The 23,620-nt window shown below is 47.5% G+C and overlaps 2 protein-coding genes across 16 annotated transcripts in view; both read right to left on the bottom strand.

The window, feature by feature from the left end:
* Nucleotides 1–178: 178 nt before the first annotated feature.
* On the bottom strand, nt 179–1,023 carry LOC135397223 (gem-associated protein 6-like). Its single transcript, XM_064628655.1, has 2 exons — nt 743–1,023; nt 179–653 (listed from the first exon to the last, which is right to left on the bottom strand). The coding sequence occupies exons 1-2, from the start codon at nt 904–906 to the stop codon at nt 260–262; spliced, it is 558 nt and encodes a 185-aa protein (XP_064484725.1). The 5' UTR covers nt 907–1,023; the 3' UTR covers nt 179–259.
* Nucleotides 1,024–1,669: 646 nt separating this feature from the next.
* The window catches only part of LOC135397214 (MAP/microtubule affinity-regulating kinase 3-like), a 59,173-nt gene continuing 37,222 nt past the window's right edge, over nt 1,670–23,620 (bottom strand). For 5 of the 15 annotated variants that reach the window (XM_064628632.1, XM_064628629.1, XM_064628639.1 and 2 more), the window contains 15 exons: nt 22,645–22,903; nt 21,819–21,884; nt 21,676–21,746; nt 21,448–21,504; nt 21,253–21,388; nt 21,061–21,161; nt 20,212–20,431; nt 18,866–18,996; nt 18,151–18,504; nt 17,030–17,256; nt 15,824–16,006; nt 12,517–12,603; nt 9,900–10,145; nt 7,062–7,115; nt 1,670–4,635 (listed from right to left, as the gene is read on the bottom strand). In XM_064628632.1, coding sequence (XP_064484702.1) covers nt 4,311–4,635; nt 7,062–7,115; nt 9,900–10,145; nt 12,517–12,603; nt 15,824–16,006; nt 17,030–17,256; nt 18,151–18,504; nt 18,866–18,996; nt 20,212–20,431; nt 21,061–21,161; nt 21,253–21,388; nt 21,448–21,504; nt 21,676–21,746; nt 21,819–21,884; nt 22,645–22,903 — 2,517 coding nt within the window. In that variant the 3' untranslated portion in view covers nt 1,670–4,310. The remainder of the gene's footprint in view (nt 4,636–7,061; nt 7,116–9,899; nt 10,146–12,516; nt 12,604–15,823; nt 16,007–17,029; nt 17,257–18,150; nt 18,505–18,865; nt 18,997–20,211; nt 20,432–21,060; nt 21,162–21,252; nt 21,389–21,447; nt 21,505–21,675; nt 21,747–21,818; nt 21,885–22,644; nt 22,904–23,620) is intronic. The other 10 variants (XM_064628633.1, XM_064628631.1, XM_064628630.1 and 7 more) reach the window with 9 other exon arrangements.

The raw sequence follows: 23,620 nt of genomic DNA, 5'->3' as shown, positions 1-23,620 counted from the left end.
GGGGTGCACCCCTGGCTCTAGATATTGCGTTAGTTGACCAGATGCCTCACGCTGTGACCTCACCCCTGAGTGAGTATGTGTCACCCCTGCCATCAAGCTATATGCGTCTACAAGGAAACATGGAACTGATAATATTGCCTGGTCTTCTGCTTCAGATTGATACAAATAAACCGTCCGCTTGGCAAAACATTGCATTTTATAATATAAAACGTGATATGAACATGAAGCAAGACTGTACAATCTTATCGAGGATCACCTCTTACTGGTACAAATCATTCCAGGTTTCGATATCTGCTGGCATGGAAGATATCAAACCGCAGACTTTGCCCAGGACTATCTCGTTTGTGCACTGACAGTCTACAGCGGTGTAGGGCGGTGAGATGATCACGGAATCGGCAATCACCAGTTGATTCGTGTTTTCCGGGTCCTGCTTCACCGGCAGCCGGTTGATTCTGAGCCACGATAACAGCTTATCGCGCCGCTCTTTTATCTGTTCGGTGCTGAGCTGTTCACAGTGCGGCACGAACAAGTTCTCCAGTTGCTGACGTTGTTCTGAAGTTGCCTCTTCCACAACCGTTATCGACTTCACGCAGTGTCCCATGATGACTCGGAGAGTCTTCGGCTTATCGTTTTCGAACAGCACCAGGATAACGCTGCGCAGTGGAAAGATTTTGGGTTTAGCGATGCCACGGATACGTGGTGGTAAATATCGTATTCGGAAACTGGGGCTGAAGGGACTTGCCTTTCAGAAACTGGATCGATGGTTTTCACGTATCCCGCGTACACGTTTTTGTCTGTCGTCTCCACTCGTACCAGTTTGTGTACGTACGAGAGGAACAAAACGGGATCGTTTTTGAAAACGTTGTGGATTTCGTCATCTTGCTTTTCGCTTTCAGGACACGGCATGTTTTGCAGTTTGACGATGGAAAATCAGAGTTGCAGAAACCGAAAAAAACAAGCATAAGCAGACGAACAAACAAAACTCGATTGATGGCGATGACACTCCGGTTGGTTCCAACTTCGTACGGATAACACTTCCGTTTTTGTGTTATGAACTGATGGACAAACTATGCAATGAGGCAATTTATAAACAAGAAGTTTAACTTCGCTTTTTTTTGCAGCGAAAGCATTTGCCATTCCTATTGGATCCCGTTCGCACGTGATAGCACGTGGAGATGGCGGCCGAGAGATCCCAAATATGAGCTTCGGTATTTGCAATGTCGAGCCTCTATTACACCCTGTATGGTAAACTTCTGGTCCGCCATGCACACTGAATGCAAACAAACTTTTGAATGCCGAGAGTCACTGAAAAGGTTTGCCAGCTGTAGGACTCGAACCCACATCTTCTGAGCTCTGTCCAGAAGATGTGGGTTAGGGCCCTGTGGCTGGCAAACCTTTTCAGTGACTTTCATTCTGCATCATTAATTTCTTAGGCAAATTGAGGCTTTGTATGTATTTGTTCCTTCTATGTTGTTCCAGCCTCAGAACATCAGTTCTTACATTGTGCGGATTCGTCAAAGAACTTAGCTTCATCACATGATAGTTACGCACTGGAACTTCTGCCTTATTTTCTACTTTCCAATTTTGGTTCCAGGGCATGCAGGAAAGAGCATGGAAATTATAATCCCACAATTCCCCAAAACTTTTTCTGGCGATTGACACACAGGCATACAGGAAGGACCCTTTATTTTTTTTATATAGATAAATTATACACTAAAAACTTCCCTAGCACTTACTGAAAGTTATTTTCCAGGTATTTACACTGAACAGCTACTTCATACCAAATTTCATTGAAGAGAAAGAAAAATACTGCAAAGTGGTGCACACATGGGTAAAGCTTTTTTCTTTTCAAACTCCATGTCTTAAAATACCTCTCGGTATGAAATTGGTTTACAACAGTGAGCTAGCACACACCAGCAGCAGACTGCAAAGGAAAACGAAAAAAAAAAAAAGTTGTAAGGGTCAACCTCGATAACAAGGTCGAGACACCAGAATCGGGATGGCCCGCACACCAGAGACAAAGCGTTTACAGCGACTATTTACAAGAGGGCTTCACTGCAGTCCCCTCCCCGCCGCACAGGCAGGTACCGCAATGGTACCCTTCCTTGGTACCATCACGACCTGCAGTTTCCAAAGTACCCTTTCTTCTTCTCAACTTTGTTAGCTAAAGTACCTTTGTCCCATTTTTTTATACCTCCATATTTACACAAAATGCCAGCAGGACGAAAAAGTTTTTTTCTTTCTGCAGTATGTACACGTCCATCTTCGTCGCCTTCCAAGTTTCACTCCCTTGGTGATGTTTAAGTTCCCGAGTGAGTGATTGTGTGTGTGTGTTGTGTAACAGTGTCTAATATTGTGTGTCTGCGTGTGGAAACTTTGCAGGTAGCTTTGAAAAAGAACCAAGAAGAAATGCAGGGTGTGAACGTCTCCAATAAAGTCAGGGCGAACAGTATAAAACTGGAAAATGGGGAAGAGCAGGGCAGAATAGGGAAAGTGGGGAATCTGGGACAAAAGCAAATGGGGGAACAGTGAAGACCCGTGCCAAGATTGGATTCGCAACAAACTGAGACGACATTCAATGCTAGCGGGTGCAACTCATTCTAGACCTACGAACGCTCGGTTCGAGCACATAAGCATCTGAAGATCGAGCGGACAAATTTTAGGGAGAAAAGGAAGCAGTAAACATCCGTAACTTCGTCATGCGGTTTTGACTCTTCTGGTCTCGTCTGGCGCCCACACTAAACGCGTAAGTAACGTAATCACAGGAGAAAACACCTTACATTCACACGAACGAAAAAATTTTTCCTTCACGCGTTTTCTCTCCCCCAGCTTCCCACTCACACAAAGCACGTCATACGCTGAAACGCGGGAGCAGAGAGCCGTGTGGCTTACCGAGGACATTGCACTATCGAGAGCAGAGCAAAATTTTAGTAGCCACCTTCGTTTCGAAGTGTGCCGATGGGAATCGGATCACAAACGCAGGTTTTGTTGTATTCCTGCACAGACATTTTTTGAGTGCTCGAGAGGATGCCCGTAAAAAACTGGTCACAACGAAAGAGCCACGCTTCTAAGTAGACATTCGTAGGAAGCAGAAAACGTGCCACGTTTTTGTTGGAAAGCTGGGAAATACAAAACACATTGCTCGGAACCTAAGGAGTCGGGGATGCGTTTATATGTACACTTTCATCCAAGAAAACATGTATATACACGTACGTAGTCAGCAGTCAGTCAGTCACATTTTCGTCAACATCACAACACTTGTCAATGTACTTAATAGAGAGAGAGAAAGAAAAAAAAAAGAAAAAAAAACTGCTCCCCATGACACTGGGCCACCAGTCCATAGGCAAAGGGCCGGGGAAAAAAAAAAAAAGAACACCCTAAACAAACTATATATAAAAAAATGAAGTGGGAAACTTTTTTTCTATGCACATCATTCCTCCGTGCAAGGGTTTCCCTCCCACCTTGCGCTGGATGCACCAAGCGACGAGTCGTTGCCCCCGAAAACAGTTTCTTTTTGCTTGTTTCCTTTAAGCTTTGCCATAAAATGGAGAAAAAAAGAACGCTCGGAATCGTCATTCCCTGTAGTCATTACCCCGTGGTGCGCAACAAGGCGCGCAGAGTGTCGCGTCGCCCATCCCTACTCCACCCCACCCCCCCCAATCCTCTCTCCTGTCTCTCGTCAACCAATGAGCGGTCGGCAATCCTAAACTGCTCCTTGATGTGAAGGGCCTAACACGAACGAAGTTGTTCCAAGTTAGGCTATCAAAATGTTTCATTTGGGCTCGAAACAAAAATGCCAGTTCATTTTTAACACCAGGCCTAAATTTCAAAGGATTAACAGAGTGAAGGCTACTAACAAAGACGTAAAAAGCTAAGCTTTGTCAAAAAAATTTGTTTTTAAAATACCGCGCCTGAATTCGGATTTAAAAAAAAAAAAAAAAAAACACGGCAGCAGCAGACTCTGAGCTAAGCCTACGAACTGCCAACCACAAACTGCCACTTTGCAAAATGCCCAGATCCCCTTGCTGGAAAACGCAACAAGCCAGCTCCTTTACTCCACTATGACGACGAACCTCCAGAAACATAAGCAGACGACGCGACGCGCGCAAATTTCAGGCGTGCGCCCCCTCCCTCCCTCCCTCCCCCTACAGTCGTCTGCCACATAAAAGTGCTCTCCTCATACGCGCACACCTCGAGAAAGGAACAAAAAAAAAAGCGTCGGGGGAGAAACGAGGGAGGGGGCAGCACGTTCCACGAGGAGAGGGGAGGAATCGACTCAGACACACCAGCACCACCACCACTGTCGGTGTTCAGAGCTTGAGTTCGTTGGCCACCTTGGAAGCTATGTTCTTGAAGCCAATGGAGGTGCCCGAGATGCGCTTGAAGCGTACGCCATTGAGGGAGAGCCGGGGCAGCTTGCAGACCTCGATCTCCCACTGGACGAGGGAGTCCGTGTTGGGGTCCCCGTGCACGCAGAGGAGCAGGAACTTCTCCCGCTGCTCGTAGTCGCAGTTGTTCTTGTCGAGGACCTTGCGGATCTCCTGCATTATCTCGTTGGGGTCGCGCGAGGACGTCGTCTTCATGCTCCACGTGAAGCGCAGCGACCTCGGCTTCACCTGCTCCTCGTTCAGGGTCCTGAGACAAGAAAGAGGGGAGGGGGGCGCAAAAATCTGTTACAAAAGGATCAGACGACGTTTCTTTTCTAGGGCCAATTGCGGGGTATGCAGACAGGGCAGCCAGCAACGCCACCTACAGGTTTTCCCAGCGATTTTAATCCGAGTGCCAGCTAAATTAATCCACGTGCCATGCAAACTTTATGGGGCACGGATTAATTTAGCTGACACTTGGATTAAAATCGCCGGGAAAACCTGTAGACTACTCCAACGTTCTAATTATGATTAAGCCTTCGTCAGCCGAGCCAAAGCCGGCATCGAGCCAGCCTGAGCAGCATGGGCAGCTACTAGCACCTATGAGGAGGGCCTCCATATTTGGAGACAAAACTGTACCTGGCAGCGCACGATAGTTCACAGCGCTGCGTGCATCTGCAGCAATTTGCTGAAGCAGACGACAAAGCATGCCATCATTAGTACGGGTGGCATTTACTGTATTTGCATGATTTTAACGCACATATGAAACCAAAGCTATTTGAAGATTCCACGAAGCAGACCAAAAAAGGAAAGGAAACAAGCTGAATGCCACGTACCTAATTCAACACATTTCATGGAATGTGCAAAGATATACAATCGAGGGGGGGAGGGGGGAATTGTAGTATATTTTACCTCAAAGATTTGTGCGCGAAAACTTAAAATTTGGTCCATTTGTGCGCATTAGAACCATGCAAATACTGTACGTAGGGCACACCCAAATACTTAAGGCTATATAGTGTCGCAGAAGAGTTCGACAGACAAACCTTAATTAACCGCAGCACCAGTGCACTGTGACAAGTCTACCACTCTAAAGTGCACCGTCATCTTGTCATCAATGTCACGTAATGCAGCAAAGCAGCACAGCAGAAATTCGTAGCACTTAGCAAGAATAAGCAGAGGGTACAGAAGTTGCCAAGATGCAGGGCGGGCAGGATGATTGAAGTTTCAGAACATCTTTGCAATGGGCGAGTTCTGCACCTGACGGTGTCGACACTGGTGTATGGCACGCAATTTTCCGTGCACACGGTGTGAATATCAATGCCCAAAGCCCTTAAAAGTAACCTTTGCGACCAATGTCAGGACCACACAGGGCAGTTGCGGAGCTTCCCACAGTTCTCTGTGCCAAGACCAGTACACCACAAGCAAAACGAAGCTTGACCGAATGGGCCCTGTCAGTTTTGTATTTAAATGAAAGGATGGGCTAATAAAACATGCATTCTCTCAAAAAAATTCTCAAGATCAACATTAGCTTATAGTAGTACGAGTTCTAGGGCATGACTTTTTCGGGTTATATTTTTTTTTAACAAAATCTGGGAGGGGGGGGGGGGGGTAAATATCGGGTCATATTTTGCTTTAAAGAATTCGGGCTTAATCGGGTTGAACTGAACCTGATTCAAATCCAATTCTGGTTGAATCAGATTGGATCAGGCATAAATCTTTGGTTTACTCAGCATAATACACATGACACACCAGTGACAGACTATGAATATTTAGTCCATGCATCTTAGAGGTGACATGGTAACTATGTTGACAGTTTGTATCAGCATATGTTAGTCGTGGTAACTTTGGATACCCCTGATCCAGCAGATTCCGGGGAAATACCGGGTTAAACCCTGTCTCTTTTTTTTTTTTTTTTACAGATTTGAATCGGGAGGTAAATATCGGGCATAATCAGGTACAACCCTAAAAAGTCAGGCCCTAAGAACGAGGTACGAGAATTGGGGGCAAGGCACACCGGGGGTAACAAACGGTAAGGGCGTAGGTGTAAACAGGCGTGTCACGGGTGCATAGGAAATTAACATAGTGCATTAATGCAACATTAATGCATAGGAGGGAGAGAGCTAGGTCTAAGTACGTTAGAAGCTGATAAGTCTGGCAACAATGAAAGGCCAGTACGTTTGGGCTTAAGGCTCCTGAAAAATGTTGCTGTAACCGTTCTCCTAAGGAAGGTTAAAATAATGCGGGATAGAGGCGCAACATAACCAACTGTAAGGAACACAGTGGGGGTACGCTATGCAGTAGCATGCTGAGTCTTTTTCTTTTTTTTTTTGCTTGCAAGAGTGACTGATCAGGTTGTAGACCGGAAGCTCCACAAATGACCTTGCCTCGAGTGACGTTCGGCCCGGCTTTGCATCACACCGGATGCAATTTGTTACTACTTCCCAGAGAAACCCGAAGACCCTTCCTCATGCAGGCATCCAAACCGACGTGCAAGCAAATTTTGGGAGTGCCTTTGATACTGCATCCACTCCCTTTGGAAAGGGACGGGGGCAACGCATGTGCACGTGTGTGAGGGGGGGGGTGGGGGGTGAGGGGGGCAGGGGGGAGGTGTCGATTGTGAAAGGAAGGTTGCTCGAAACACAAAAAGCCCACAAAAAAAGCCTCAAGGCAAAAAGAGAACGCAAGTGAATATACCTTGTTCTAAGCTCTCGTGGCAAGGGGGACTGAGTAGCATTGTAGCTGGTAGCGCTGAGGTCATAAAAAGAAACAGAACAACATAAGCATGTGGTGACAAATCGGAGGGAGGAAAGCCACGGACACCCGCAGGGGGTGCTCCGCCGTACCCAGACCTCCGGCTGCAGCTTTTTTTTTTTTTGCGGATAACGTTAAATAGGAGCCGGGATAAGCTTTAACTGGTGAAACTTTGCCTGGTTAAAAATGCTAAACTTTGTCTGAACAAATCATTTGTTCAGTTACAAGGTGTGGCCATTCAGTAGAAGTGATGCCCCCCAGATCACACGAACATCCGAGCAACGTCCAGTGGACGTCCCTCGGAAGCTCAGTACGTTCGACCCTCGAGTTTGTTTTCCCCCCACCCCGAGTTAAGGGGAAAAAAAATGTGCTTTACTTTAGAAAGCATACAACAGTAAAAGCTGGTCTGGTCTTTTTCCGGTTCTTAGATTAATGGTAAAAGACGAGGCTCCCAGTATACTGAGACTGAATCATTCGCATCTCAACAAGTCTGCGGCATTACCAAAAGACAACCCACAGGCTTCCGACACCACGCATTGTGAGAGCGATATCGAGTGTTCTAGTGAGAGGCAATTTCGAATGGTACGAGTAAGATAATTTCGGTGCCGCTGCAACGTGATCGCATTCTAATTGCATGCAGCTTTTCATCATTTGCAGGTTTGCACCAAAATAGACAAGTGCTTCCAGTTTCCCCACCCGCAGGATTTATGCAGAGTTACCTCCAGGTGTCATCACCTCCAAAACTGCAGCCGTCAGTCTCTATCGGCTAACCCCCCCTCCCCCCCAGCAGCCACAGCGTTCCCTCCTCCGTGGCGTCCCTTCCTCCACGTGTGAGAGCCAAAGAACAATTCGCAATAAAGCCCCCACCCCGACAGACGCTTTTAACTCCTTGACTCGCTACACCGGCTATATCCCTTACCACTACCTTTCCTTTATGTTAAATGCCGTCAAAAGGTTATGCAAACAGCGCGTCATTAAAGGGACTATGAAATTTCCCGAACCCCCATACTTTTTTTCGATGGAAACTGTTCTTCCCGCAGAGAAACTAATATGCCACAAATTTTTCCGGACGAAATCGCTCCACTCTGCGAGGAGCGCGCGCTGGAAATGTCTCTTCCGCGTTCCTCCTCTCCCGCGCATATTTCCCTGCCGATGGTGTAACTGTACGGACCGCTCTTCGGTTCCCCGTTACGTCACCGGTGTTGCACAATGGCAAGTAATGCCGCGAGCTCGCGCTGTGGCTGCCGCCACTGCCGAAATCTGCCGATCGCGCGAAAGCTGCTGTCATGGAGATTTCCACTCCCGATGAACGCATACGCGGGATCCTACGGCGCATGCTCCTGGCGGGATTCCTCGGCTCGGCAACACGTCACGATGACGTGTTGCTGAGCCGGCCGTGGTCGCGTCAAGTTACCCGTTGTGTCTCCGCTCGGCAGCTCGTCACGGCGCGGCGCCAGCTGTCCTCCCTTCGCCGCTCCGTTTAAATTCACTCCCGAGAAATCCGCTCGCTCGACGAAAGTAAAATTTCGGTTCTAGACTCAGAAAAATGTCTTCTTTCGAACGAAACCAAGAAAAAAATCGTTTCATAGTCCCTTTAACGAAAAAACGTGAGAGGCCAAGAGGCAGGAAGCGTGTGCGGCAGTAAAACACACTCCGAGAAAGGAGTTGTTTTTTTTTTAAAAATGCTACACTTTTCTAACTAGGGAGACTAGGGAGAGTTTTAAGACTAAGAGTTTTCTTTTTTCCACCCAGTGTGGGCAAAATTTCTTGCCTCCCTTAGCATACCCACTTGCATAGACAGACACTACTGTGAACTCAAACTCTACGGGTGTGAGTGTGAGCATTTGCACATCCCATGCCTTTCCAAGCGGTGCTCTCTGGTAAGTACGTATGAGTGTCCATGCTGCCTTGGCAGGAAAGAAACATCTCCCAGACAAGTTAGAGCAGAGTCCCTTCAAAAGCCTTCCAAGAACACACACACATGTATGACAAACACCAGAGTCTAGCGCTCTGCTCCGATGGATTACTTCAGGAAAGTCCGAACCAATTTCGGAGGACGACGCAATGCTCTTTTTGCTATCGCTGTCACGAACTTCGATACTCGCATTTCGATTTCGCACAAATTAATGCCGATATACACAATGCCAATCTCTCATTTGCACAAGCGTGCACGTAACCGCTACACACTCAGTGTAAACGTGCACGCGCCACGAGCAATCGTAGTACGTAAGGGAGCAACGTGCAAGTATCCGGCGGCAGAAATTCACAAGAGAAAGAAGACGGTTGAGAGCATCTAAATTTTGATGAGATGAGACTTTCTTGCAGGAAGGCTCCACTTCATCAGGCCTAAAGCCAGGTTGACTTTAGACCCGAATAACTGCAGTCTTCTTTTTGTCGGCAACACAATGCGACCAACAGCCAGTTTACTTTTCTCGTTGAAAGATGATGAGGATGAAAGATGAAAGTCACTGAAAAGGTTAGCCAGCTGTAGGACTCGAACCCACATCTTCTGGATTGACGGTCCAGGGCTCTATGTTGTTGCTCTATGTTGTTCCAGCCTCAGAACTTCAGTTCTTTCGAGGATGAGGATGATGATGAGGAGGAGGAGGATCAGGATGATGAGGAGGGTGATCGGAGCTTTTATGACGCAAACGTTTTGTCATACATGTGCGGAGGCCCTAAATGTTATACCATCTGCCAACACACAAGACAAGGAAAAAGACCCAAACCCAACCAGGCTGGAGGGTTAGAGAGAAAGAGACAAGGGTTATCCTGCTTTACCTTTTGCTGAACTTGGAGGATATCTTGGAGAAGAAGGACTGGCGGGCAGACACGGACGACGTGTCCTGGGCCTGCGAGGGGGGCCCTCCGAGGCTGCCGGGGCCCCCGTTGTTGTAGGCCCTCCGCGTCTGGCCAGAGTGGAAGGTGCTGCGGTTTGCAGTGCCCCTAGGGAAGGCCCGGTTCGTGTGCGACGGCAGCGGGGACGCCGCCAGGCTGCCACCGCCCTGCTTGCCTACCGTTGCGCTGCTGCACAGAGGCGACAGAGATGCAATCAACCACCGTTCGTTGATGAGACATTCTCGCAGCCAATCGGGAAGAACTGCCCCCCACCCCCAGCAGAGTACCGAAACACCGCAAACGTCAGTACCTCACGCAGCATGCACCAGAAAAAAAGCTATGTAAACTCTAGTTAATTCAAACTTTCGGTTAATTCAAGCAAATCTGGAATTTTTGTTCGGCCCGCTGTGTTTTTCCATATATTGAAAAGCTGGATAATTCAAACTGCACCTTCCCTTAATTCAAACTTTTCACCCACCTGTAGAATTTCCCTACCAACAAAAAAAGAAAATGTGCTGACACTTTGACAAGCTGTTCGCATGCCGATGGGGCACCCGTTCGATATGAAAAAGGGCTACAGAAGATCTTGGTCTGCTATTTAGTGGGTGAATCATACCAGGAAAGCTAGAATCTGGCGTCACACTTTGCTGTAAACAATCCGAATTGCACAATGTGAGCCACAGCAGACATGACGATCAGTTGTAGATCATTGTCAGCGACATCCAGCACATGAGACTTATATGCCCCCCCTTGACATAATTTTCATTTGTAGCTCATATTCTGAGGCACGTCCGATACTTCGAACACGTTTCTGCCGTCCCCGGGAGTTTGAATTAACGAGAGTCTACGGTAGTATGCAGTCGCGCTGTGCTTCCACTCAACCATTGCATGTGCGCTAGGAATGCAATCCATCATTTAGTCACACCACATAAGGAGCTCATTCTCACAAACAAAAACAGTTCGAACAAGTTCGAAACAACACGTGTTCGAAGGGATATGCCCTAGCAAGAGAATGGTCACAATGATTAGAGGTGCGCACATGCGCAGTTATGTCCGCAGACATTCCTTCGAGATCCTGATGTGCAAGTGGAAGTTTTGAAATCTGCGGATGAAATGGCGTTACGACCACGCACCACTGCGGGTACAATTACAACTGAGGGTTCTCGGCAAATCAAAAATTGCGTTTGTCGAGTGAAAATTTTCCGTGCAGGTTTTATTCCCATGAATGCAATGACCGCAGATATATCTGTGCTCACTTCTAACAATGATGCGCGGTCACCTCATTGGCATTTTAAGGGAACACCGAGGTGGCCAATGATACTTTTTGTTTATGCTGCGTTCTGCAACAAATAAATGGGCTCCCGCGGAAGGACTCAGAGCGCAGGTGATCCGCGGCGCATGCAGGAAGCTTCTCTTCCGCACACTTTTAAAAAATCCTCCACTCTCACAAAAAAAAAAAGAAGTGTAGAGGCTCAATTATCATCACTTATATTGCAAAACAGTCAGAGCCAGAATGGTTGGACAAACAGTCAAGCCTTAATTCGTACCACATACACGGTAGCACTTTTCCGTATTTTCATCCGCTTGAACGAGAAGAACACATTCACGAGCACATAACCAACCACACAAATAGGCCAGTCTTTCTAAGGCCTCTCTTCTACATAGGCCTCTCTTTCTAAAGCTTACATTTCAAGTTCTCAACAACTCCGCACGCAGACAAACAAACACCCAGCCATGTAAAGTCACCTCGCTATCTCACACGGTAACGTGTTACAACACACGGTCCTCACGCAACACTCCGTGCACCCCAAACCACGACCAACTGGATTGTAACGACCATGTCATAGGCACCCCTTCCGAGCGCCGCATTTCGAAGCTAGCAGTGGCGCCACTCATCGGCCCGGTTATTGCTTCCTCAATTCTTGCAATTACTTTGTACTTCAGCTTACCTCAGTATTTTTGCACAAGCGGTGCATGTCTCACGGGAGATGCCTCTTTCTAAAATTGATTATCATCATCATTCTATGCGTTCTCATAGGATCTGCTGCCGTCGTCTGCTACGGTAGTCTACATCCTGTTGCTGTTGTTCTGCTGTTGTTCTGTTGCTGTCGTCTGCTACGGTACTCTACATCCGCTTCTGTTTAATCCGCATCTATTTGAATTTGCATTGTCCAATCACGATGCAGATCTCGCGGGCCGGTGAGTAGCACCCCCTGGCGGATCGTGCGGACGGGCTCCTCATAGGGGCTGGCCGATTATGACCCGGTCGTGATAATCCAGTAGGTCGCGCCCCAAACGTGGACTACAAGCCCGTTAGCGCATGCAGCGGAAATTTGTTTTGCCACACGGCAGGACAACCACTCGCAAACAGAACCGGTGCAGTGCGCAAGCAAGTGAGCAGCAGCCAAAAGCAGTACTATTATCGTTACGCTATTAATTATTATTATTATTACTATTATTGAGGTTCAACTAACACGAGTGAGAAGGATTAGAGGAGGAGGCAGACAGAGAGAGAGAGAGAGAGGAGGAGGGCAGTCCTTTCCTTCATCAATTCATTTACCTGGGCTTATTGAGAGGCAATCGAATCTTCCAATGGGTCAAGAAAGACTTGGCTCCCGCTTTTTGTTTACCACCCTCCTGCGTCTCTCTAAAAGACAAACCAAAATCAGGAAAAGGCAGCAGGAGAGGAAAGACTTACGAAAGGCTAACATCTGCTAAACACAGGCCACACGCCTCTGCATTCCGGAGGTCAACACCTGGCAGGGTTTCGCTTCCGAGCAAAGGCGGAACGAGAAGTGATGGGCAGTACTTGAAGTACCCAGTACTTAAAAGTACTCTCACTTTACTTCAAGTAATTCTGCTGAATAATACCTTCACTTTACTTGAAGCACATTTCGCTGTACTTTCGGTTGAAGTACCTGAAGTAACCTTCTGCTAACCTTGCTGGCGCCGGCATTTATTCCTGTCCCCACCCCAACGCAGTGTCAATGTGGTGTTCACAGCACTATGCCTCTACCTATTCTAGCCAGTTCGCAATCCTATCAGAGCCGATAAATTGGCACGGTTCAACGTGCTCTTCCGCATTGTTTGGTCATGCATATAGTAGCGTCTGTGCATGATTTATCTGAGAGGAATGCATGTACCGTAATTTCACGCGTATAAGCCGCACCGCAGATAAGCCGCAGGACCAGTTTTTAGGAACATTTTGAAAATTTCCTGGCAGATAAGCTGCACTCGCACATAAGCCACGACTGATTTGTTCGACAGAGGAGACCATAGAGAACTGACCATAAAGACGATATAACTGGCGTATGGGGAAAATTATCAGTCGAAAAACGGTCATCAGATAAGCCGCACCGGTGGATAAGCCGCAGAGTGCCAGCGAGAAGAAAAATCATGCACAAGCCGTGGCTAGTGCATGTGGAATTACGGTATGTGCATAATAGTCTCCGCAATGAGCTGAAAGGTGTGGCCTGAAAACAGCTTGTTGTATTTGAGCGTACTTAATAAGTACCTTCAAGTACATTTCTCGCAACTCTATACTTATTATTGCTTATTATGCAGGCAGGACTGTATTTAAAGTACATATTTTTGCAAGTACTTAATACTTTACCCGAAGTACTTTTCCTGGTACTTTGCCCATCACTGGGAAATGAGTTACTCCCTTATTTTGTGCACGTGTGCGAATAACAAAAGCACAAACGTTTCTTCTTGCGGAGTGAAAGATGATACCTCGACATAGACACAAAAGCAAAGTGACTGATTCGTGACATCATATAATTGGGTGTTTACGTCGCGAGACAGATTCGTGACATCGTTCGCGATTTGTGAGCGACAGAATTTATGCTTTCCCTCTCCCTTGGAGAGAAAATATTTTGCCCCAGACAAGACTGCTTCATGAATGTGTTTAAAGCAACAATAAATGTCACTTCAATGCTCCCTTAAAGGCAACACTGGCACGGGAAGACCAATGTTGCCAGACGGCAGATTGTGCAAACCTTTTAAGTCACACTTCTCAAAATTGGAGATTTAATTTTATGCCACTCCCGGGTCACGTACACTAACAACATTTCGTAAAAAAAAAAAAAAAAAAAAACACAATGCAAGACACACAGACAAGCAATGGCATAACCTAAGCGGGACGCTTTTTTAGTCCGGGGTGAATGTAGTCCGGGAAAATAGTGCCAACGTCTTTCAATTCAAAATGTGTTTCGAGAGGTCAAAATATCCACACAAGAAGCGCGTAATTCCTTTAAAAAAAGAAAAAGAAAAGACTCGTTTGGAAAGCTCAATATTCGTTTCTCCGGTGTGTTATTCATTAAAATCCTTTTTCTCAACTGGGGCACTTTAACTGTGTCGAAATCGCAGCACTCCGTGTTCAACGTAATTCATGAAGGATGGATGGCGTGCAGCTTGGACTCTGCCACCAAGTTTATCGTGTCCCCGGAGGGCTTCAAACCCGTAACCTTTGGGATCAGTAAGCGAATGTCTTGCTGGCTGATCCATTGGGGTGAGAGCACTCAACGATGAAGGTAATGCATGTACACCAGTTCAGCATTCGCTAATAATAATAATAATAATAATAATAATAATAATAATAATTCACTACTTTATGACGAGTGACAACTGACCGTGAGCGATGCCACGGTGGTCATTCCGCGGACTAATTCCTCAACATGCACCGGAATCTCAACACACAGCCCACTGTACGCAACTTCCTTCGCGGAAGACAGTGCGTCTAAGCGACTTGTACAGCAGTAGTGATGCAAAACTACAAACAAAACTAAAAACAGTTCTCAACACTATTGATAGTGTCAAAACACGATCTATAGTGTGACTATCGATGGTACTATCAACAGTGTAAAAGCTATGAATTGCAGCCACGATAGTACTATTGATAGCACTGCTCTTTTGTTTTTCTTTACTGCTCTGGCGCAGTGACAATGAAAACAGAATCACGTGCAACACCAGTTATTTCCGTTTAGGTGTAATGTATGAATGATGCACAGCAAGCAGCGAAAGAAGATGCTCATCATAAAATTGTAAGCACTCATGAGACTGTGATGCCAGTCAATCCAGCGCAGAGAGCATCACGTGACCTTGCGGTTGGTTAGAGCAGCACGAGAAGCGTAAGGCCAGCGTCGGAGAGAGAGAGACAGCTGCTCCGTGTTGTATCGTAAAACTAGTAGAAGTGAGGCACTTTTTCTATTTTTATCTGCTCCCAGATAGTGTTCCCGATAGTATACTATCAATAGTTTCGCATCACCAGTACGCAACCGCCAAATAGTTGACGTCCTCCGCCTGGGATCGGTAGGCAAACTGCCCCTCTCAAACTCTCCCTAGTCTCCTAAAACCTATCTATACTAGCAAAAACAGCTCCGAGTAAGCACACCAAGCAATACTAATGGCAAATTCCGGTGGTCATTTCATGGCAACATTTTCTTGCCAGAACCCGGACAGTCGTGCTCGCGTGATGCTTTCGAAGTGCCAGGAATTTGTCAGCTGGCACTTTTTTTTCGCCAGCTTCGATGCAACGGTGCAGCAGGTTGCCCAACTACATATATCTGATGTCGTCACGTCTGCACCGCGGTGGCGGAGAGGGTCCGCACGTCGAAGTTCGCAAGCGTTAGCAGACGACAAAACCTGCAGACACGCGACCGTGATGCCCCCAGCGTGATACAAGCGTGATACGTGTTGTTTACGTCTCCTGCCCATCGCTCAGGGTTGCCTATCATATGCCGTGCCTATGCCATGTTGCCACGAGACGACCGCCAGAATTCACCGTAACACCGATCACAGTCTCACGTGCACACAACGTCCCCACCACCACCACCCACAGCCACACTCAAAGCCAAGCCAAGCCGTACCTTGGCCGAAGGGACTCGAGGGGGCCGCCAGAGCCGAGGGTCTGAGTCAGGGACAGCTCCGGGACCACAGGGTGCCCCGCGGGGCACGACACCGAAGCCGACTTTGCGTGACCCCGCGGCCGCCCAGTCGACGTCCCGCCATTTCCCCCACCGCTCTCCTCTCCCAACAGCAGAGAGGTGTTGCTGGAGCCATTAAGCCAAGCCAAGACGCAGCCAGAAGCCAAGTTAAGCCGGGTCATTGTTAGCATTCGTTAGCAGCAGCCGCAGTGGCAAGAGACAGAAAGGGGGGGGGGAAGGAGAGGAAGAGCAGGCACGGTAGTTAAGTAGAGAAAAAAGAAAAGAAAAAAGAAGAAGAGTGTTAGGAGAGCTGCAAGTCATCGTAAATGCAGGAATAATTTTAGGTCTCGTAAACTACATTGCGTATCAACAAAATGACATACGAGAGCTACAAATTAAAATTTTTTGTCTAGGAAAGTACTACGTTAGAAGAAGCACATGCCAAAGTGTAAACCAGAGAGAGTAAAACACGTTCGACCTTTGACCCTGTTTTAAGGAGAGCTTGCTGCGTCGTCTGTCCCCACACAAAATAAGCGTCAAAGCAACAGAAGCTACAGTTGGCAAGTTGCCACACGTTGGATGCAGGAAAATTTCACATGGCAAAACATGACACTGTAACATCACGGGCACAAAGCAGCACAGAATGGACAGCGAACGCTTGTTTCCTAGGCATCGTTAGGAAAGAAGGAATGTTTGTCCTCTTATCGAACATAAATGTACGGACCTTGCGTTTTCGGGTTTAATGTTTTTTTTCCCCAAGCGTGGGGTAAAATCCTGGTTTTATATTAGAAGTAAAATCTGGGGCTATCGTATTTTCAGGAAGACAAAAAAAAAAAAATGGCCAGAGGCAGCGCTGAGAGCGAAGCATCCAGTGTTCACCCTGCACCTTGACGAGTTTGCTTCTCAGGTTTTACAGCTTTTTTTACAGGTTTTAGCACAAGTGACAGTGAGGAGCGAAAATTGGGGAGTAAAAACAGGTTTCACGAAGCTGAACCCCCAAAACTAACGGCTCTATTGACGTACAGCCAAAAATGGGGAAAGAAATTCGCGCGGTTCCTTAATATGAACAAATTCCAACAAAAACCGGGAGAACACCGGCTGAAGACTGGAATCCCTGTGGCATCCCCCGAGATATGATAGGTGGCATACCTTGTAGGAGCATCGATGGTGGCTGGGGGTCCCTTGCCCTCGGCATAGTTGTAGGTGTTGCGGCGTGGTATCCCGCTCAGGTTGGGCTTGACGTAGTTAGCCGAAGCAGAGTTGGTAGCCTTGCGCACCGAGCCCACTGCCTTGGAGGGACTGCTCGCGTTGCCCGCAGCCGAGCTGCTCGAGATGGTCGACACACCACCGGATCCCGCCTTCTTCATCCCAGACACCTGTCGACGTGTATTTTTCGCATCAAACCATCGAAATTGGGACAAGAGAGGCAAAGGGGAGAGAGAGAGAGAGAGCAAAGGATCTGTGAGGAGGTAAGGCCTTTCTCCTTTGCCATCCCCTTTTTCCAACTCCTGAAGCTCCATTGCTCTGTGATGTTTGGTCTCCAGCGAGAAAGTTTGCAGAGTTCGGCAAAATGACGGCAACGATAGGAAATCACTGCACCAAATCCATTCCAAGCTAGGTCTTCCCCTTCGGACTTGCGTGCCATTTTTGTGGTATGTATGTTTAGGGCCCTGCGTTTTTTTTTTTTTCTTTTTTAAATCAGGGGGTAAAAATCGGGTTTTACTTCATGAGCAGTAAAACGGGGTACAATCAGGCAAAGTCGGGTGGAAAAGTAGACTTTCGTGCGGTGAAATAAAGAAAAAAAGCACTTCTCGCTTTTTAGATGAACATGACATGCGGAACAGCTGTGCCAAGTGTCCAATGCTGAGTGTTCTCCAGCGCACGTATTGGCGCCAGGCTGAATTGGCACTGTGCCAAGTTCATTTCTGAACTTTATAGAGTTTTATACCCTACATGATGATGATGCAAATCCAGGGGTGAAAATGGGCCTCACCCTAAAGCACAGTGCCTTATGCATGTATGTAAGTATGCATGCATGGTACAGTATGGTATGTATCTATTACTTGTTTTACTTGAAAGGAGCAATGAATTAACGCATAGCACTGCTTGAAACCCTTTTTCTAGGAGTCGGAGCCGTGTAGATGTCCCCTTTTAGCTATCTGTGGGAATCACTACGCGGGCTACGCCTTCACTAACCAAGAACGATAGTTCTAAGGGGCGAGTGCAAAAAAGCTGCACCCAATCCCACCAAGAACAAATTGGTCGCTCACCGTCATGGCCTTAGTGGACCTGGGCGAGCTGGTGGCCGGCGCCCCATCCTTGATGGCCGCTGCAGCGCCGATGCCCGTCACGTCCATCGTGTTCTGCCGCTTGTACCCTGTCGCCGATGTGGGAACGCTGGCAGGCCCGCTGGGGGTAGAGTTTGGGGGGCCACCCGTGGCAGGGGCCCCCTCCCCTGCACCCCCGTGGCTCAGTCGCCTGTGGGGTTTGTTGGCAGTGGCTGAGGCACTGCGTTGCACCTTGACGTGCGACGGAGACTGGTTTACGACGGCGGTGTTTTCCACCCCAGTCCGCAATGTCCGCAGGGATAAGCTGGAACTAGACCTTGAGTCGCAGCTTTCGTTCTGAAAAGAATTCCACGAAATGAGCAGATTCGGATAAGCCAATTAAAAAAGATGGCAGAAAGAAGCACCAATGTGGGCATAAGTAAAGCCAATATCTGATCAGCTCCCATATTCTGTTCCCCCACTGCCATCTATTAACCCCCCCTTTGCTGTGAAACTTGAAACGCACCCATGCAGCACAATATATTGGCAAACATTGGCTGGATGTCGGCAATACTGGCTGAACACTGGACCAATATTGCCGATGTCCAGCCAATATTGGGCAGAGGTGCGCCGCTTGGGCTGCCATCTTCTACACTTATCAGTTATAGTGTGGGTCCGAGTGTCGGAAACCCACTTGAGGTGATAACACCATCCATACCTCCGTGGTGCGCTTCCCAAGCAGCAGGTAATTGGCCATGATCTCGTCGTACTTCCTGTTGCGCAGGGAGTCCTCGATCTCATCCCGACTGTATCCCATCGACATCAGGACCTCTGCACGGGGAGACCAGCCTGTGCTCATCATCATCATCATCACCATCAGGGGCGGGTGGGAACACGAGGGTAGGGTGTGAAAGAGAGAGAGAAAAAGGGAGAGGCAGACCTCAGTGTTAGTACAAAGCAAGCAGCAAAATAAGCATAATTACTGTTCGGGCGAGGAGCGAAAGGGCAGGGGGGGGGGGATGTTTTAGAGAGGGGGCGGGGAGGCAAACTCATATCCGTATGGGTGTGAAGGGGGCAGGGGGGCAAGCATGGGGGTTAAACTAAAATATCAACATCCCACAAAGGTAACACAGGGATGTTTCATGGAATATAGGGTGCGTGCACTTAAAATGCAACCGGCATACAGCAGAATAATAATAAATAAAAATAATAAAAGTGTCACACGGTTGAGAATGTGTGACAGCTTAGGCTGTTAGGCCACAAATTAAGTCCCCCCACGTATTTGTTTCAAGTTGTGAATGTCCTTACCTAAAACAGGCACATATTTTCATTATCACTAACAGCAAAATTGACTGTTACAACAGGCCCTCCTTCAACCAAAGTAGCATGTGACAAACTTAGAAGAACCCTCTGATAACAGAGTGCTCGAGGACACCTTGATTGACAGAGCAGAGAGAACTGACCTTGTAGAGCCTGAAGTTTTCGGGAAATATTTTTTTTCTAAATTCGGGTGGTAAAAATCGGGTAAATGAACATGTGCACTAAATTCATGCGAATTCGGGTGAAAAAAACTTCCATTACGCTAAAATCTGGGGGAAATCGGGCTCAGTTATTCAAACTAACTGTAGCGGTTTGGTACAAACGGTGATGTAACTGCATTTTTCTGCCAAACACGTAAGTTGGTGCATTCCTACAGACATCCCAGAGAGGGCAATTTGCTGGGTAAAAATCTGGTTTCGCCCTAAAGATAAGGGTAATAAAGATAAAGATAAAGATAAGGGTAAAACCCTAAAACTTCAGGCTGTACTTACTAGCTAAGACTTAAGAGCTCCCGCTTTACAACGTGGCTCATAACTGTGTCTCCGAAAATCTTTCAAAGAAAGTTAGTAAATGTGCCTCGTAAGTGAAAAGGTACCTGTTACTGTTATATTTAATCGGAGATGGAACTACAGGCAGCATTCTTTTAGCACTTTAGCAGGGCAGCACGCAAGGCAACAAGATGACGGCATAAGCGCAAAGCTTCCCCAACACGAAGAGCGGAGGAACAATGAAACGGGGGCGCACCTATCCTTTTGGAGTCGCCAAAGTCCGTTTCAGGTTCCACGTAGGGCTTCAGCTCATCCTCTTCGTAGCCAATGTTCATCCACTTGTCCTTCATGATGGCCTCCAGGGTTGCCCTCTTGGCCGGATTCAGCACGAGGAACTTCTTGAGGAGATTCTCACAGTCCGTAGACATGTAGAACGGGATCCTGTACTTCCCTCTCAGCACTCGCTCACGCAATTCCTGCGGATGAAAGCATCAACGGGTCAACGGGGGACACATCGCAAGAGACCGTGAAGTGTTGGTCACGTCCGTTCCGGTCGATTTTGAAACTCCACTGTCATTTCATTCCGCGTTGACCACTGGCAACAGTGTCGAAAAAAACCCGCGACTGCTATTCCGCGGAATACGCGACAAGAGCAGACGCCGGATGTCGAGAGTGTGGCGGAATGTCCGCCCTAGAAAAAGGCGGAAACGTCATTCCCTACTCCACCAATCAGAACACGGCCTCGAGGAAAGGGATGCCGCGGCGGAGCGGGCGTGCGGACATCTCCCTTTCTGGTCTCCGCGAAGACCTCGCACTCCTCCTGTTGGAGTGTGTCATCACGCCGATCTCGTTGTCGACAGAGGTTCCGCAGGTGCGGAAGTAGCGCTTAAGAACTTTTCGGACACAAAAATTTGCCAAGTAGATGTCGGCCGATGACGAACATAGATGTATATGTTTCGTATCCCAGGCAGCACATCATCTTGGCCAATATGGCTCCAATCTTGGGCCAATGTTGTGCCAAGATGTTGTGCTGCTTGGGTGGGTTTCCGGATGAGACAGTCCCTTTAGAAACCTAATACTCTGGAGCGAGGAGGAGGAACTGTACCTTGAGGTTAGCTCCGTCAAAAGGAAGAGATCCGCTGACTAGCGTGTACAGTATGACGCCCAAACTCCACACATCCACTTCCGGACCGTCGTACTTCTTGCCTGCATCAATCAACCAACCAATCAATCACTTAAATCGAGCTCCAAAGGTACACAAAACGAGGGCGAGTCAGAGGTACTGAGGAGAGCATACCTTGGAAGAGTTCTGGTGCAGCATATGGAGGACTGCCACAGAACGTGTCCAGCTTCATGCCGGGCACAAATTCGTTGCTAAAGCCAAAGTCGGCAATTTTTATGTTCATCTCCCCGTCCAACAATAAATTTTCAGCCTGAAACGACGTTCCAGGTTAGATAACGATACACAGCGGAAGAAACTTGACTGGCTCACCTTAAGGTCCCTATGAATTATCCGCTTTTGATGGCAATACTGTACAGCCGACACAATCTGTAAGACGGGTACATGCTTAGTTCAGAGGTGGTTTTATACGGGGTGTTTCACCTAACATGTCACAAAATTTAGGGACATGTCAGGTGAAACAGCCTGTATCGTTGTGGAACAACTACATATAACCATTATGTAGAACATGCTGTCAACACTGTTTCGATATTTCCTCACCTGCCTGAACTTGGCCCTCGCTTCTTTCTCCTTCATCCTCCCGTGAGCTACTAGATAGTCAAAAACCTCACCTGCAACCGAAAGATCCCAATGTTTTCTTAGCCTGCATGGCATTCATTAAACCAAAGCTCGGCAGCACATACCTCCACTGGCATACTCCATAACCAGGTAGAGGGTCTTTTCCGTTTCTATCACCTGATACAGTTTAACTGAAAGGGATACAGAAAATGTCGAGAGATGCTCAATGTGGAAAAAGCACACTGTTACAACTACACAGCTTCTCTACAAGTGCAAAGGCATGCATCTGTCATCATTAGAGCAAAGCCACATCCTCACCCTAGGCTTAATCCTCACAATTCAGAAAGGAGAATAAACACACCGTTCAGTTCAAACTTTGTGGCTGTCGATAAAGAGGACAAAGGGACTTGGGTTTTTGTTTTTTCCTGTTTACATAATAATGAGAGGTTCTACAATGCAGGGCATCTATGATCACCACTGATACAAGACCAGGAATAGTAATTACAGCAACCAAAAATAAAATATGAAGGCCCACTCCAACATGATGCAGTTGCCAAAACAGCAGTTACTCCAGAAAGAGCTTCAAAATGGCTTTTCTGCCCAAACTGAACAGATTCTCATGTGTTTGGTCTGAAGATTGGGAGGAATTTTATGGGCCAGAGCTGCAAAATCTGCTGATAGTGGCTGGAAAAGAAGATTGTTTTCTTTGTTTTTTTTTAAATAAAGGAGGAGCATTTCGCTTGCTCAGGAGAGAGTATTTGTGGCTCAATTCTCACTTTGGCAAGTTATTCAGTTTTACCCTACGTGACAATCAATCGGAATGGTCAAAATCAGGTTTACCCTAGAACAGGATGATCCCAAAATTTCGACAGTCATCAGTTATCTTCTCTTATTGCTTGACACGAAAGGGGGGCCGTGAGGGGGGGGGGGGGGATCGTGACAGGGACTCACCGATGTTTGGATGGTCCAGCATCTTCATGATGCGCACTTCCCGAAAGAGCTTCTGTAAGCTCGATGGGTTCAGTTGGGTCTTGTCGATGATCTTGATGGCCACCTCCTTGCCCGTGGGAACATGCTTTGCCAGCTTCACCTTGGCAAAGTTGCCCTTCCCTATCGTCTTGAGCAGACGGTACCTCCCAATGTGCGGCTCCTCGGACGTGCGGCTCCGCGCCGTCCGTGGCACAGCTGTCACCGCCGTGGGATCGTCGCCCTGAAACGAGGTTTGTGGTCCCACGGGTTAGGCAACGACTAACCTCTTCCAGGTCCCCCAAGGTCGCCATTTTCCCATGTATTTGTTCCTATCCCGATGCGTGCAATGCCGGAGGCCACCCTTAGATACCCCCATTGTTACCAGACGTTGGCTTGCATTGGATTGTAGCGCGCTAAAGACCCAGTTGAAGCACAATCCAAGTCAAGCCAAGTCACTAGATCCTTCCGATCGCTCAACACGTTTAAAAACGGGACCAAAAAGTGAAACACGACGCAGAAAGTTGTTATACGCAGTGTATTTGGACATACAAAGACTAGATTAATTCGCAGAAACAACAAAAAACATTTTGCCGCTAAACTTAGCGCGCTGAAGTGATCCGGAACGGCAGCAGTGGGGCATCTAGTGGCATCCTTCTTCGTTGCACGTTTTTCCGAGGTGAGTTTGGGGGACCTGACCTCTTCATCCAATAAATCCGCGCAAGTGTACGGGATTACGCAGGATTATCGAGGGTAATCTCGAGGTGCCGGTAATATGCTTTTGAAATTGGGTCAGTACACGTCTCGGGAGCTATCTTTAGAGCTTGTCAGCACCACCTTGTGTTTTCGAACCACACAAACCCCCCCAACAGTGCACAAAGAAACTGGAGCTGTAAGGACAACGGACAGAAAGAACAGGGGGGACAGGGACCAGCTGCTCCACTTCAACGAGATATTTAGT

The sequence above is a fragment of the Ornithodoros turicata genome, chromosome 6, assembly GCF_037126465.1.
Source record: "Ornithodoros turicata isolate Travis chromosome 6, ASM3712646v1, whole genome shotgun sequence".
Classification (NCBI taxonomy): domain Eukaryota; kingdom Metazoa; phylum Arthropoda; class Arachnida; order Ixodida; family Argasidae; genus Ornithodoros; species Ornithodoros turicata.
Note: the sequence above shows the minus strand (reverse complement) of the source record. Positions and strands in the feature narration are given on the sequence as shown.

Bases quoted from the DNA above. Each gene is read 5' to 3' on its own strand.
- LOC135397223 (XM_064628655.1), bottom strand. From the start codon at position 906: ATGCCGTGTCCTGAAAGCGAAAAGCAAGATGACGAAATCCACAACGTT. The intron at 654-742 runs GCAAGTCCCTTC...TCCACTGCGCAG, and splicing joins ATCGATCCAGTTTCTGAAAG to CGTTATCCTGGTGCTGTTCG.